Source organism: Hydra viridissima, unplaced genomic scaffold (assembly GCF_058129835.1).
Source record: "Hydra viridissima isolate aposymbiotic clone 2 unplaced genomic scaffold, HvirCarnegie_v1 scaffold_9, whole genome shotgun sequence".
In the NCBI taxonomy this organism is placed as follows: domain Eukaryota; kingdom Metazoa; phylum Cnidaria; class Hydrozoa; order Anthoathecata; family Hydridae; genus Hydra; species Hydra viridissima.
The window spans coordinates 4,909,219-4,924,885 of NW_028324308.1; the positions used below are offsets into that span (position 1 = coordinate 4,909,219).

The 15,667-nt window shown below is 27.3% G+C and overlaps 1 protein-coding gene across 1 annotated transcript; it reads right to left on the minus strand.

The window, feature by feature from the left end:
* Position 1: 1 nt before the first annotated feature.
* LOC145185079 (serine/threonine-protein phosphatase 5-like) lies at positions 2-12,613 on the minus strand. Its single transcript, XM_090097132.1, has 16 exons — positions 11,806-12,613; positions 11,526-11,695; positions 11,290-11,361; positions 10,893-11,037; positions 10,502-10,626; positions 10,288-10,353; positions 9,532-9,630; positions 9,243-9,348; positions 4,359-4,419; positions 2,841-2,922; positions 2,171-2,258; positions 1,943-1,983; positions 1,748-1,832; positions 1,411-1,504; positions 1,030-1,108; positions 2-915 (listed from the first exon to the last, which is right to left on the minus strand). The coding sequence occupies exons 1-16, from the start codon at positions 11,897-11,899 to the stop codon at positions 850-852; spliced, it is 1,473 nt and encodes a 490-aa protein (XP_089953258.1). The 5' UTR covers positions 11,900-12,613; the 3' UTR covers positions 2-849.
* Positions 12,614-15,667: the final 3,054 nt, after the last annotated feature.

Here is a 15,667-nt window from a genome sequence, read left to right on the forward strand (position 1 = left end):
CTGGCAATCCTGCTTCTAATGATATTTTCTCATTTGGTTGTGATTATAGTTTTCTTCCTTCCTGATCCAGACTTACGTTTTACAAACTTTCTCTTTTAAACTTCTTTTTATTCTAAAAATAGCGCGGCTAGATGTCCCAATTTAACAATCTCTAGGATAAGTGTTTCTGCTTGAAGTAAATCAGTAATTTTTTTTCTTATGGCTTAAAGATTAGGAAAAAAAACTTTAAATTTTTTAAGTAATACAAACTTGCTCGAAACAAGTGTCATTTTTTAGACGCAATCAGCAAACTAAATTTAACAATAAAATTTATTTATTCATTGTAAACACTATGCAGCTACATCAATGTTTAAATTTATTTCAAACTTAAAAGTTTTTTAAAAAAACTTATCTTATGCGTGGCCACACACAGTGGTTATCATCTAGAACCACTAACACACTCACTGACATAAAAAAGTATTTTATTTATTCTTAAATTCTTTATTAAAAAGTTACGTTTATCAAAAATATCAATTATTTCATCATGTATCAAAATCAGAGTTAGATTAACAAATCATTAAAATAAGAACAGTTGCATGAGCTTTTCAATAATATATATCAAAATTATTTTTATCACTTTCAAAGTTCAAGTTTAGTTTATAGAAACAAAACATTATATTTCCAGCAGTGGATAATATAGAAAATAAACTGAATAATTTATAAGTTCACCACAAAGGGCTCTTTGAATCCATCTCGGACAGAGAAATAAAATGTTTATTGACTTAATGTCATTATTCTCACTTAGAAATCCAATACTTTTCAGTCTTCACAAAGCTTTAATACCATCACAGCTGCATACTTTTCAGTAAGTTAGATTAAGCCAAACATAGACATCATGTTATTGGCATATGCCATTGGTTTCACAGCAGGGTGAGGCTAAATATCCCAAAAGTAAGTTTTTTAGCATGTCATTTGTAAACTTTGTGTAAAAAGTTATAAAGACATTTTTATAAATAAAATGACATAAAAAATAATGATAAAAAAACATACCACTGCTTCATATGTTGTAAAAATAGGCTTCAAGTCCTTTTTCAAGGTAATAAAAGCACCTTTGTTGCCCATTTGATCACTGAAAAATACATTATCAATACAGTTGCAAGTAAAAGTTAAACAACTAAATTACTTATAACATCATTATTTATGGCATCTTCACTTTATATTAAAAACCATCCCATTACGTGCCATCATTCTCTTATATTAAAAATCAACCCTTTACATGGCATCAACTCCTTATATTGGCCCTTTATATGGAATCATTTCTTTATTTGATCATTTCTAAAGTTGTCCCCTTATATGACATAATCCTTTTATAGAAAAACAATTTAGCTTTTTACAAACGTTTTAATTAAATTTAAAAAAAAAGCAGCAAACCAGTAATTGGGGGCAGAAAACACTGTAATACATTTGCCTTCATGCATTACTTCGTAACCTTCTGGTTTTACTTCATGACTTCTGATAATATATTCTTAAAAAAAAATTTTTTAATCAAAACTCTATTTAACAAAAACAATTTTTATAAGTAAAAAAAATTTCGAGACAAGAACTTTCTCAAAAAGCTTTATTGAAAAAAGTCAAACTGACAGAAGAGAAAAAAAAAAATTAAACAATGATTTTTTTTATTGAAAAAAGTCAAACTGACAGAAGAGAAAAAAAAAATTAAACAATGATTTTTTTTAAAAATTTGACAAATAATGCAAAACCTAATTACCTAAATTATTTTTTTTACAAAATGCTTTTGTAACATCAGGACCAAAAGAACATCCAACACCTCGCTTACTAGGTGATCTACCATTCTAATGTTAATACAGAATAACAAAACATTACCTAGTAACAAAAACGAATTTGAAAGAAATCAAAATATAAAAAAATGCTTAGAGTATGTTGAAGCTTAATGTTTATTTACCTGAGGTTGGGGATCTGACCAAAGTAATTCACACATGATTCCTGAGAAGCATTTTACATAAAATATATTATTATTCAATAGCAATTTAGTGCAGGCTCAGCTGCAAGTAAATTACTTGTTAAACATGAGCTAATTGTTAGTTAACATGACATTTATAGTAGTAATTTTTTATAAGTGATAAAATATTTTGTGCAATAATTAACAATGAAAATAACTTAATTATCATACCTGAGTCTGGAGGTTGCCTATTTCTATCAACATTTTTAATATCCTCTAGAGTTACATCATCATTGCTAAATAGTCCTCCATGCATCGTCTAAAAATTGAGTATAATTGCATACCATATTGTAAAAGATCTATTTAAAAATTCTTTCGAATAAGGAAACCTACATTTTGAATTAAAGATTCAATATTTATGACTTGTGTCATGACAAGTGTTATAACTGAATAAAAAGATTTGAAACAAAATTGAAGAGCAATTAAAGCTAGGAAATGATCATATGTAAGTGATTTTAGTTAACAATATAATATAGCAATATTCATGTAATTACTATAAAAAGATTTACAGGAACATCACTGTCTATGCAAAAGTTTTTTTAAATAACAAATTTTCTGCAATTTTAAATGCTAATGAAAAGTGTGTTGCTATTTAAACTTAAAATCTTTCTAAGAAGATGGCTTAAGACTCAACTTTACAGAGAGATATTTACAGGCTATTTACAGAAAGGTATTTGTAAGATATTTACAGAAAGATTTTTGTAAAAGTATTACATGTAAAGCCAAAAAGCTACATTAAAATTAACTTCAAAATGAATTTGAAAATATCAACATTAATATTTATACAGCAGACTTATTCCAGAAAATTATTTCTAAAAAACTGCATCGGTAAAATACTTACAAGGACTTTTTTGTTTATTAAATGAGATAGTGGTAGAAGATTGTAAACTTCTGTAAATAAATCTGCCATCTTAGAAGAATACCTGTTAATTAAAAATAAAAACATAATCTTTCCAAGTAAAGTAGAGATGGGAATAAAATTGAACTTAAACAAAGCACACCTAACTAGAACCGTATATATTGCCATACTTAATTGAACCCTGAACTTCAGCATATGATAAGAATGTGATTCTCCAACAAAAACATGCTAAGGTAATAGTTAGTGTATTAAAAAAAGTGTTTTACTTTGCAAAAGTTTTTTACTTTACTTCACTTGATATGATTACAAGCAAAAAAAATTAGAAAAATGATTTAAAAAATTAGAAAAACGATTGTGGTCACAAAGCATTTCATTAGCATGACAGTATTAAGTTGTATGCTAATTGTGTTATGAACATGAATCAAACTGAAAGAGTTAATTAAACCTCACTATCCACTACTATATTGTGACACTAGTATTGTAATACAAGTATTCATTTCATGTGCTTAGCAATGAAGGAAAATTATGTGTTCACAGCTTCTGGAAAATTTGACTCTTAAAGACAGATGGGTAATAAAATGTTTCTAAAACTCTAAAAAATGTTTGATTCTCATCTTGGTATTATTAATTCAATTATGGGTGCTTATTATGAAGCAATTTGATTGAATTTTGATGGAATTTAAGGGTGTATACTAAGATCAATATAATTAAAGAATGTTGGGTGATACATGTGTTTGTGGAAATAAATGTGACCATAACCAGACACACAAGAGAAATACCAGGAAATCTCACTTGTATTTACTTCACTGTGCTGATTGAAGCATTTGTAAAATATTGTTGAAAAATGTTTACTTTTTCAACAGTGAAGTTTACCAACATGTAAATATTTTAGTATAAATATTTTGTAAATGAGATTGGAATATTTAACAAATATTCTGATCTTTCTTTTTAATGAGCAAACAAAATATATGCCAATATATGAATAAATTTAGAGGTAGTTTAGCATTAGAATTAATTCCCTTTTAAAAGTAAATAAATGTCTCACCAAATAAAGATGCAAATGATAAGAAATAAATTTAAAAAAATGCACTCAAAATTATTAAGACAAGTGTTATGAAAAAGGACCTAATCAAACATGTCACAGGTGTCAATAATCAGAGGAAAAGGTAAAAATTTAAATGTTAACCTTTTTTATTCACAAAAAAAGGCTCATTGATTTTATGAAGAGAGGAACATAGTTTCTAAGCCAGAAGTTCAATTACACAAACTAAATACTAAATATTAGCCACCAAAACAATCTTGAACTATAACGGCCATTACACTGAACAGAACCCAAACTGTGCAAGTCACCAAACTGAATTGAACCTGAATTTTGAAAGGTTCTATTCCCATCTCCAATTTAATTACTTTAAAGTTTGAGTTTTCTAATACATTTTAATATACGATGGTACAATCTTTAACATATCATCTTTTATTAATATATTTATATTTAAAACATACTTTTCTTTAACTTCCCCTTCAAAACCATACATTTGATTCATAGTGGCACTTTCATGGTTGCCTAGAATACACACGAAGGAAGCTTTTTCATTGACACTTAGAAATTAACAAAAGGAAATACGTTTTAATCAGGGCTTACATCTTATAAATATAGTGACTTATATAAAATCAAAAATATAAAATCAAAAATAATTTACACAAAACAAAGTTTGGCTTTGGACTGCTCCAATTTTTATTATTTTATACTTTGAAATACTCAATAATAGTTTTAATGCAACAACTTTTTATTTTAGTTTTTATGATACAATAGAAACATTTTTAACAATATCAAAATAAAAATTCTAGCAAGTGCTCAACACAAACAGGAGAGGAGAAACCCTTTTACTTACATCCTCAGTGGATCCCATCTCTCCCACAATTTACATTAGAACTACATCCATGCCATATAAATTGCACTTCAATGCTAAGGTTATTAGACTGCAATAACTAACTAATTGTGACAATAAAACATGGTGCTCGATGTGAATACTTTTTAAAATAGAGAACAAAAAATGATTAGTACTTTTATTTCTATTCTTTCTATTCTTGAAGTTTTTTTTACTCTTAAGCTCTTTTTAAGCTAAATAAGCTCCCATTTATAAGGCCATTCTTCTTAAACAATCATTCTAATAAAATAACTAGCATTTAAGAACAATTTTCATTTTTTGAGTTTGTGAACATAAACTATGTATTTGTTAAAAAATTGGCCTACATGCTACAAGCGAAGGTAAATGTTAAAAAAAAAAAAACATTTCAGCCAAGAAAATGTTTTCTATCCTATTCTGCTTTTTTGCTTATGAAATTTAAGTGAAAAATGCAATACAAAATGCTTTTGTACTTTTAAATAATGTTTTTAATTTATAGAAATTTAGAATAATATAATTTAACCACAGAAAAATGTTGAGAAAATCATAGGAGCAAAAATTACACCAGAAGAACTGAAAGAACTTGATGCACATTGTTATTTAAGGTGAAGAAAGTACAAGTACAAGAAAGGAGAAGAAAGTAAAGTATAAGAAAACTCTTAATTATATTGATAACACTGATTAACGATAAGGTGATACACAAAATATAGAAAAATATTCTTGACAAAAACTCATGACAAATTGAGAAAAGGTTTGACTGTAACCAGAAGAAGATGGTTTTGTACCAGACATTAATGACAGTTTGTCTTAAAACTAAATCATGGTTATTAGCATTTATCAGGAAAATGTACCAAAACACAATATTAAACATGTGATTATGTGACAAAAAAAATGCTTTTTCTATTTCAAAGAAAGTTTCACATTGATAGCACCATGTCTTACACAAATAACAATGGCAATGTAAATGGCAGAAGAACTTCAAAAAGATATGGGGCTCTAAAAATGATACACAGAGAAATAGGCTGAAAGTATTACTTCTTGTGATGCTCAAGCTATGAATGTTCTAGAGATCTTTAATCCTGGTACAGACATGTAACAGATATATTTTGCATACAAGCACAATACTCTCATTTGCAAAATAGTGTAATAAGCACACCATCTACAGTATTATATCAAGAGTTTTTATTTTCTGTTGAAAATTTTTTGATAAATGGAAATATAAACTTGAATGCCCAGTTTTCATTAAACCTATTTAAATATCTCTAACTCAAATGGATTTGACCTAATTATATAAAAAAAAAAAAAAAAACCTGTTAAGAGTTCAAAGAAATTTTGATGACTTTAATGAATAAAACTGCTACATAGAAGTTAGAAGGAAAGTGACTAGCATCAACTAATCATTCTATTATATACAGCTTGAACTGTTATCAAGATTTGTGATTTATCAGAAATGGATTTTTCAAGACTCAACAAAATGTTGATAAATAAGAAGATTCCAAGCAGCCTGAAGGAAAAGAAACTCTTTTAAAATCTATACTTGATGTACTATTTTAAGGTAATTTTGTTTTTCTTCATTTACAACTTTTTAGTTTGCATTATATAAACAAGGAGAGATTATTCATTTTTTGCTGATGATTATTCTATCAAATTTCTTTTGGTATTCAATATACAAAAAGTAAGAGAGCAGATTACCTTAAATACCTTCTTCATTGCCTTAAATAGCAACAGCCTTCAAATTGCTCCAAACAAAAATAAGTGCTAATTTTAAAAAGAGCCTTATTAACAAAACAGAAAAATAGTATGGCTTGCTAAAATGCTCAATATGCAAGAAAATTAATCAAATAATAATTTTACCATGATGAATATAATATCTAAAATGAAGAAACCACAAAAGCTGAGCCTTATTGCTATTATGCTCAATACTGGATGGATTGATTTTTTTATAAAATAACAACTTAAATGATGGGGGAGGTATTTATAAATAACATTAAAATTAGGGATTATTCTCTTAGGTTGTTATAGCAAGGCCACATGAAGCTATGAAAAAGTTTCATGGACATTTAACCAATACAAAGGAGTGGACAAAACTTCAAAAATTAATTCGAAAGAAAACAATTTTTAAGTAAAAACGTTTACGAAATAGGCTTACTTGAAAGTTTTTTTTGAATAAAACAAAATACAAGCTTTTCTTACCATCAATAAGCATTAGTGTAATTGCCATAAATGTTTTGTCTTTTGATGGGAAAAATTGATAAAAGAGGACAGAACTTTTGGGTAGGTCTAATATATACTTTATGGACTTCAGAAAATTATTTTTAGAAAACATTTTCTTGAAAACAGATGAAAGCATTTTGAAAGCAAAATCTTTAAAAGTAAAGTTTTAGCAATAAAAAATAAGTCAATTATGGGGATTTGTTTCAGAATTTGTAATATAAATCAAATATCCATTAGGTAATATAGATTGAAAACACTTTTCTGTATCTGAATACAATCCTGGTATAGAAGAGAATTTAGTGTTGCCTCTTATTGAGTATAATTCATCAACTTTTTTTCTTCCATTCTCATATTTTGCAATTATACCTTGTTCCTTTATATCTGTATGACAATGTTTATATTGCCACAAATTTTTTAATTTCTTTTAAATCTTGAAACAAACTGAGTTTGCAAACATTTTGATTCTTTTTCGATAATAGCACTACTTTGGAGTTTCTTAAAGAAAAATAAATTACCTGAATATAGACAGTAAAATGATAAAGAGCATTTTTTTATGAATTTAAAGAGGGTAAACTTATGTGAACACATAGCAAAATAAGGGTAGGGGTCAAAAATAATCTTTTTTGGTACAGATCAAGGATTCAATTAGCAAAATTCCTTAACTTGCTGCTGTAGTTTCTGCATATATTATACATATTGCAGTCTGCAACAGTTTGCTGAATAATCATGTATATTTGTATCATCAAAATCTTTAATTATTAAATCAAAGAATATTGTGAAGATAACACCAATTTGTTTTCATGAACCATTGTTTTCACAGTAGTAAAGTGTTTTATGAGATATTTTTATGTTAAACAGGGGCAGTGAGGATATATCAGATATATATCAGAGCAATTATATATCAGAGCAAAATCTCTTGCTCTGGTTTGCTTAAGGGTAAAGGAGTTTTTGGAAATGATTGTCAATTCCTTATTAGATTTATCTACAGCCATTGAATTAAATATTTTATTTAAAATAAAATACCAACCAAAATAAACTAATGTTCTTTTTAATGTCTTAATTTAATATGTGACAAAAAAAATGCTTTTAAAATTCAAATTAAATTCTTAATACTAATTGCCTGAGAAATCCAGATAAAGTGCAGAAGTTAAATTGTCTTCATTTACAGATATTTTGTACAAAACAAACAATATTAGTTTGTTTTATTTTTATTTGAAAACTCTTATCCATTTCACAGAAATTAGGCTCCTTTTGGGAAAAATTGATCACAAAGAATGAGACTGCTAAATTGAGAAACTTAGCAACATGAACATGATTGAAGAATTTCTTTGTAAGTTTTTTTGCAACTTTGGGTGGATTTTTACTGTATAAGCAAAAAATCAAGATGGTTACAGGTTTGGTTGTCTAGAAATCATATTCCTAAACCACAAAATTTTGCATATCTGCTTAACTTTGAGCCTTAATATCTCCTAAGACCATCACTGGCACAAAACTTTCTATGATGCTTATTGAAGGAACTTTGACTTACTTAGATTTTATGAAAAAAATTCATGTGCAAGTAAGGGCTTGGGAAAGACTAGCCCTTCAAAAGTCAATTTTTCACCTTAAGAGATAATCCATAATGGCAGCAATCTAAGGTCTGACATGAAAAATGAAGATTATTTAGCTTCCTTATATATATACTAATTCTAGTAGGTGAAACAAAACCATCTATTCAAGTGATAAAAAACCAACAGAAGTCCTAGAAGTAGCCTTTTTTGAGCCAAACTTTGAACTAACAATGTATCTTATCAACAGTGTAGTTATGCCTTTAAAATGTAAACTCTTAAAAATTATATAAATTTCAGATAAAACTTAGAAACAGTTGATGAACAAAAAAATTTTTCCAGGAATTGTAAATAAAAAATTTTCAATGAAGTGCATTAATTTCCCTAGAACAGATAGGAATTTTAAAAAGAAAAATGGAGATTGCTTTCATTGTTTTGCACAAAATACCTGAAAATAAAGACAATTTGAAAACAACACTTTTAGATCTTGCTCTACTTTTCCTGGATTTCTCAGAATATGGCTTTTATACACAGTATTTAAATTTTCTTTACAAAGTATAGCTATGTTTCATATAAAAACCAGAATATAATAAGGTTGAGATAAAGAGTAGGATTTTTACCACACATTTCGTTGTGTTGAAAAAAAAAAAAAAAAACTTTTTTTAAAAAAGCATCTTGCAAACACAATATTTAACCCTAATTTACATTGAAACACCTACCTCTAGCCATAAAAAAGTGATTTGGGTATAGAAGTTTGTAACCAAACAAAACTAAGATAACTTCAACAGAGAATGAGCCACGATCAACAAAATCTCCATTAAAAAGCTTTTTGCTTTGTTAAGAAATCTTTAACAATAACAGGTAAATTATGTTTTACAGATGAATATGATTTATGAATTGATGATGGTATGTATATCAATGATAAGAATGAAACTGTAACTAAAATAATTATTTTTTTCATACCATTTTAGTGACTTGTCATTTTAGTTTCAGCTGTTGAAAAGATACATAAGGGTTGGTCTCTGAAGGACGCCCATTTATACGAAAAATATTTAATAAATCATAGAACTGACCATGGATGTCACCACAAACTGTGAGCTTTTCATTCTTAGAAAAATAGAGAAGGAACTTTTAGATAGAATTAAAGCAAGCTAAAAAATATTTCCATGTTTAAAATTTTTGTATAGGAAATTTACAATTTCTATTGCAAATATGGCACCTTGAATAACTAAGGCACACAACTCATGTTTCTTCAAGGTTAAGTTTTTATCTTTTTATCTTTTTACATGTTCCTCCCCTATCTTTGTTCAAGCATGTTAAAGATTTTTTGTCCAACACATGTCTTTAACTTGAACAAAGATAGAAAAGAGCACAAAATTATCCAGCCATCTAAATATGAAAATATTTTTATCTAAAGCCCTACTTCTTCTAATCAAGATTTTACAACTTAAATTTAAAGATGTGTTATATAGATACTTAAGAAAAAAATAAGAAAGTTAATATATAATGGATTACTAAAAATATTATGACATAAAAGACAAAATCACAATTATTTCAAAAGAATGTGAGCTGTGGCATTTTTTATTGAGGGTGCAATGAAACAGTTATTTTTAGATTTTATTTAATAGTCATAATACTTTTAATAAAGATTTACACATTTATTTCACTTCAAAACTTTTCTTCAACTTCAAAACTTTTCAGAACTTAAAAATGAAAATTCTTTTTTTTTTTTTTTTTTGAATAATTTCCCATTATTTAAATTACCTCAGGTATATTGATTTCTATCAATGATGGTTGTTTTTCAAAATATGCTTTGATATCTATCAAAATCTATAAAGTAAAACATTAACACATTATTCCTTTCAGGTAAAAACATTAACAAAATTTGTTAAAAAAAAACACAATGTTAAAAACTTATAAAACATTCAATAAAGAATAACACAAATCAAATTACTTAAGGATAAAACAGTTTTCTTACTTGGAAAGCATATTTCTTGTGTAGTTTTTTTTGATCTTTAAGTTGAGTAATTAATTCATCCATAAACTCAACTGTAACAGTTTTACCATCTTGCAATATTGGACCCGTGTATTCTGATTCAATAGCTGAAGAAAGAAATTGGTAACAAAAACACAATATGTTAAAAATCAGAAAATCAGCTATAATTAACATCATCTATGTAAATTGTTCAACCACTTTCTTATTAGTTAACTACAATTCACTAAAGTCAATTCGATAAAAATAATTCATTTTGCAAGAAAAATTAAAAAACTAAAAGTTGGCTTCAGAATTTAATTGGGAACCAATAAAAGTGTTAAACTGCTAGACAAAAACTTTAATTATTTGTTAAAGTGAGAAGCAAAGGTTTTACCCATCGACTCAATATCCAAACTCTCGATGATAGACTTTTTATCATCAATTTGAATAGCCTTTGCAAATGCATGTTGATGAACAATCTTTTTACATTCATTATATTTTAACCGAGCATCCTTATCATTTGGGCAAACTTTTGCAACCTAATTTATATACAAAACATATAGCTCATAACTGTTAAGAAACTTGAATTTTTTAACATTTAGCACCAAATTTAAAAAAATAATCATTAAACGATCAGAATCTTTTAACAAAGATCACTAGCTAGGTAACTATTTACATTCATCATGGTGAAGTTAGAATAGTTAATGGAAAACAAAGTAAAACCTTATTGGTTAAAAACTTTCTGTTTTCCACTATGACATAAAAAGAAAATTTAAGTGAAAGAGACATACAGCTTCATAGTCTTTCAAACTTAATTTAAACTTTCCTAATGCCATGTAAGCTGATGCTCGCCTATAATATCCCTATAAAAAAAATTTAGCATGTGAGTTTCAATTATATAAAAGCTGAAAAAGCTCAGCTCATGCAGCCTGCACAATAAAACTTTGCAATTTTAGTGAACAAGAGAACACTCAAAGACAAACTTTAGTAATACTTAAAGGATAATAAACATTTTATCATAACTTACTTTAACATACTTGCGATCAATTTTAATTGCCTGATTTGCATCTTCAAGTGCTGATCCAAAGCATTCAAGTTTGATATTTGAAAAACTGCGATTACCATAATAAGCAGCTACATAAGGATTCAGTTCTATGGCTTTTGTATACAACTCAACTGACTTATCAAACTTGCCATCTTAAAAGATTAATGTGATACAACGTGTAGTTTTATATTTAAAAAGTACAGACTTTTCTAAAAAATATTTTTTTTCTGTTTTGTAAAAGAAAAGAAATAAAGAAACTAACTTTTAAAATAAACATTTGCTTCATTTTTGAGGTTTTCAGCTTTCAGCTTTGTTTCTTCATCTATTGAATCAATAGTTCCATTGATAGTTTCCATGAGTATTTTTATTTTAATTACTATGAAAGAGTATAATTAAGCAGACAATGCTTTTTTTTTTTTTAAAAATATTTTCTTTAAAATACATCAAACTGTTGGCAATTATAAGGTACTATTACTGTTTTAAAAAGTTATTCAGTCAACCAAGACTTCTTGAGCATTTTTTTCTCAATTTGACATCATTAAAAAACAAAAGTTGTTAATGAAAATAATAAATATTCAATATTTTGTCAGAATTTCATTTCTAAAACTGTCTGCAGCTGTTATAGTGCAGAATTGAAAACTTTTTGGGTAACTTCAGTAAGGATACTATTCCATTTTCTTTCTATGATTTGCAGTCATCTAAATTCCTAACTTTTTTGTTTTAAATTTTATATCTGGATATTGGTCAGCACTTAAGAGTAGATTTTGTTTGAGGAGTCTTTTGTAGACATATTTAATCTATTTTTCTATTGATTAAAACTAATTTTCCTACACAAGAAACAGCCATACAGCTCTTTCCATTACAGAACACACTCCATATTAAATGTTGCCATTAAATTTTTTGTTTAAAGCACTACGTCTGGCTTTCTTTATACTTGGACTCAACATTTTGTTGTTAGAATATTTTGATTCATTTTTGACATTTCTTAACTGCTCATTGAGCTTTGATGGCCAGCCTGACCTTAATAATAGTTATATGAGAGCTGTATAACAGAAATTAAATTGAAATGTGTTATAACCTAATAAATCCTATGACTATATACATACGCACGAGTTAATTGTTTCAAAATGGTCCGTATATTTTGTAAAATTTTGCTTATTTGAAAAATTTCGTGATCGTCGTAAGTTAATGAACTGCGTTTATTAGCAATAGCTATTAGCATACATAAACAACGTTGTGCTATATCTTTAAAAGATTTTTCTTTAACCTTTTGCGCTACCGATTTTTTTTGTATACATGTAGCTCTAGCGTACCTAATTCAAGTATAAGTGGTAGATTTTGAATTAAATTTAAGAATAATTAAAAAAAAAGGCGTCTAGTTCACTTGCACCGACTTCAACTGATTTGTTTACAGTTTCAGAATTAGCAACATTAACTGCTGCAGTGCAATCTGTTGCATCTAGTGACGTTCCAACTACACCCTCTCAGGAGACTTCTTCGCAGTCTGCATCTACTCTTGCCTCTGAAAGTGTGTCTACCCTATCTGGGGAAAGCACCAAACCTGTAAAAACGATCAAGCTACATTTTTATTGTTTTGAGTAAATTAGATTTTAAACTTCAAAACACCATAGCTCACACCATAGCTCACTTATTCGTTAAGCTAAATATCAATTATTATATAGTTAAACTGCAGCCGAATATAACAGGGGCAAAAACCCAAAAAAAGCAAAAATGTAGCTTGATTGTTTTTCCAGTGTGGTCTTCAAATGAATTTATCATGTCGATATATATTCCTTAAAAGACTTATTTCACTTTTACCAAATCTTATTGCTGTTCTGTAACTGTAAAGCTAGAATATATCAATCAAAAACGGATGCATTTAAATATGTAAGAAACTCTGAAGATGGTAGATTAGTAATGTTATGAAAATAAGGATTTACTCGTACATAAATGCTCATAAACTTAAGAACGTTTACAGTTTAAAACGTATAACATAAAATGAATTCAGGTGTTTTAATACAATAGGTGCAAGTAACTGTATTGTATATTTCAATAATTTTAATTATCATCATTTGGTGCTAATAGTTTAGCTTTTTATTTACTACATAAATTGTAACAATTGGTATTTCCATTAACCATTTAACTAATTGATTATCTACATAAAATTGTTTATAGAAAAAATTCTAAAAAAACTAACAATTTTGAAAACATTGATGCTGTTACTGAAGTTATAAAGGTTATTGGCATGTTATAAAATTAGTTCTCTAAAAATTTGGAGTTGATTGACTCTACAATTTAAATTAAAAAATCCAGAAAAACAAAATTTTTCATATGAATCTTTGACAGTGCAAACTACCAATGAAGAAGAAGCACTGGTTTGCTCCAATTTTGGATAAATTTTTCAAGATTACAATGAAATAAATGGTTTTAAGGTTTGTTGACATTTTTGTGGAATATAATTAATATTGATTTTAAAAAGTGTTTGGGAAAAAATCCAATTGCTGATATGGCTGTAGTAATTAGTTAAAAAACCAACACCTTTATACTTGGTAGATTGCAATAGTTAGAAATAAAATCAATACCCTTATGCTGGATTACGAGCAAGTTTTAAATATTGTTGGCACTGAGGCAATTTAAGAATATGAAAAATGAAATTTCAAATGAAAACCACACTGAAAAGTTTTTGTATTGTATAGACAATATGGAAAGTTAAAAAATGATACCTAAAAAATAGCTAACTAGTTATCTGAAAATAACACGCAACCATCTCTTAAATTTGTTAGTTCTTTTATGGCTAACAATACCAGAGCACAAAGTTAATAATTACTGAAATAGTATCTTTTGCTCTATCATCTAAAAAGTGACAAAAATAAAATGAAGAAAAAGAAGGAAAAAGAAGAATATTTGTTAAAGAGGAAAAGGATATTAAAGAGAAAAACTTCAAAATAAACAAGAAAAAAAAAATCAAGAATGCCTAAAAAGAACTTTAAAAAATCAATTAACATAGAAGATATTTTTGAATCTTTAAAACCAAATAACAGGTAACCTGAAATATATATAAGTGGAGAGTTAGCACAGCTGTTGATTACAAAAGAGCCTAAGATGTGTTCCAAAACTATATATATTTTTTTAAAATGATGAAAGTGACTTATATAGACTCTTAAAATTTTTTATTGTCATGTTAATATAAAAAATTTTGTATCTTATTGTTATATAATGTTATTACCTTTTTCATAAAAAATAGCATGAACCCCACTTTTGTAGCAACGCGTTATAGCTGCCAATAACTATAACATATAGCTGCCAATGATAGAATCAAGCTGCTAATAACTGTATTTTCTTATTATTTTTTAAAAATCTTTTAACTAAAATTAAGTGTTAAACCTTTCCCCACTCTGATAAGAAAATTTGAAAGTTAACAATACTTTTGATTGATAAGAATTGTTGAGAAATTTCTAACTATAGTGCCAATAAAATATGCTGATTCAAATCTTTTCTTAAGGTGCCAACAACTTCATCTTATATCCTATCAAATGAAAAACAAGCAAATTTTTAACATACTTTTAAAAACTCTCTTTTTTTTTAAGAAAAATAGTTTGTAACTTTACCGATCAGCATGATAAAACAAATCACAAATCCCTATCTATAGGGTGAAGCATATATGTTTACCCATTGTTAATTTATCATACCTCACATTTCTCATGTTCAAAAGATTCTAGGAATTTTCCAATATTTTTTATTAGATAAAAATAGCATAAAAAAGAGGGTTACTTCTATATAATGAAGTCTCCATCACACCTTATAATATGATTGTAATAGTCATACAAACGTTTTAGTTCCATTTTAAATCGATCAGCTAACAGTGACCTAAACCACTGCAGCGCTGCCTCCCTAATTTCTTCTTCACAAGTAAAATTATGTTATTGGAGAGACTTCTTCAAATCTTTAAACCACCTTTGAATTCAAATAATGTTGTAATAAATTCATTATATAAATTCATTGTAAAATTCATTGTACTAATGTCGCGACGATTGCGTAAGAAATTACGCCACAATGAATTTAAAAACCTATATAAATTGTAAAAGCACAAAAGAGTAGTGAAAAATATAACTGTAACAGAAATA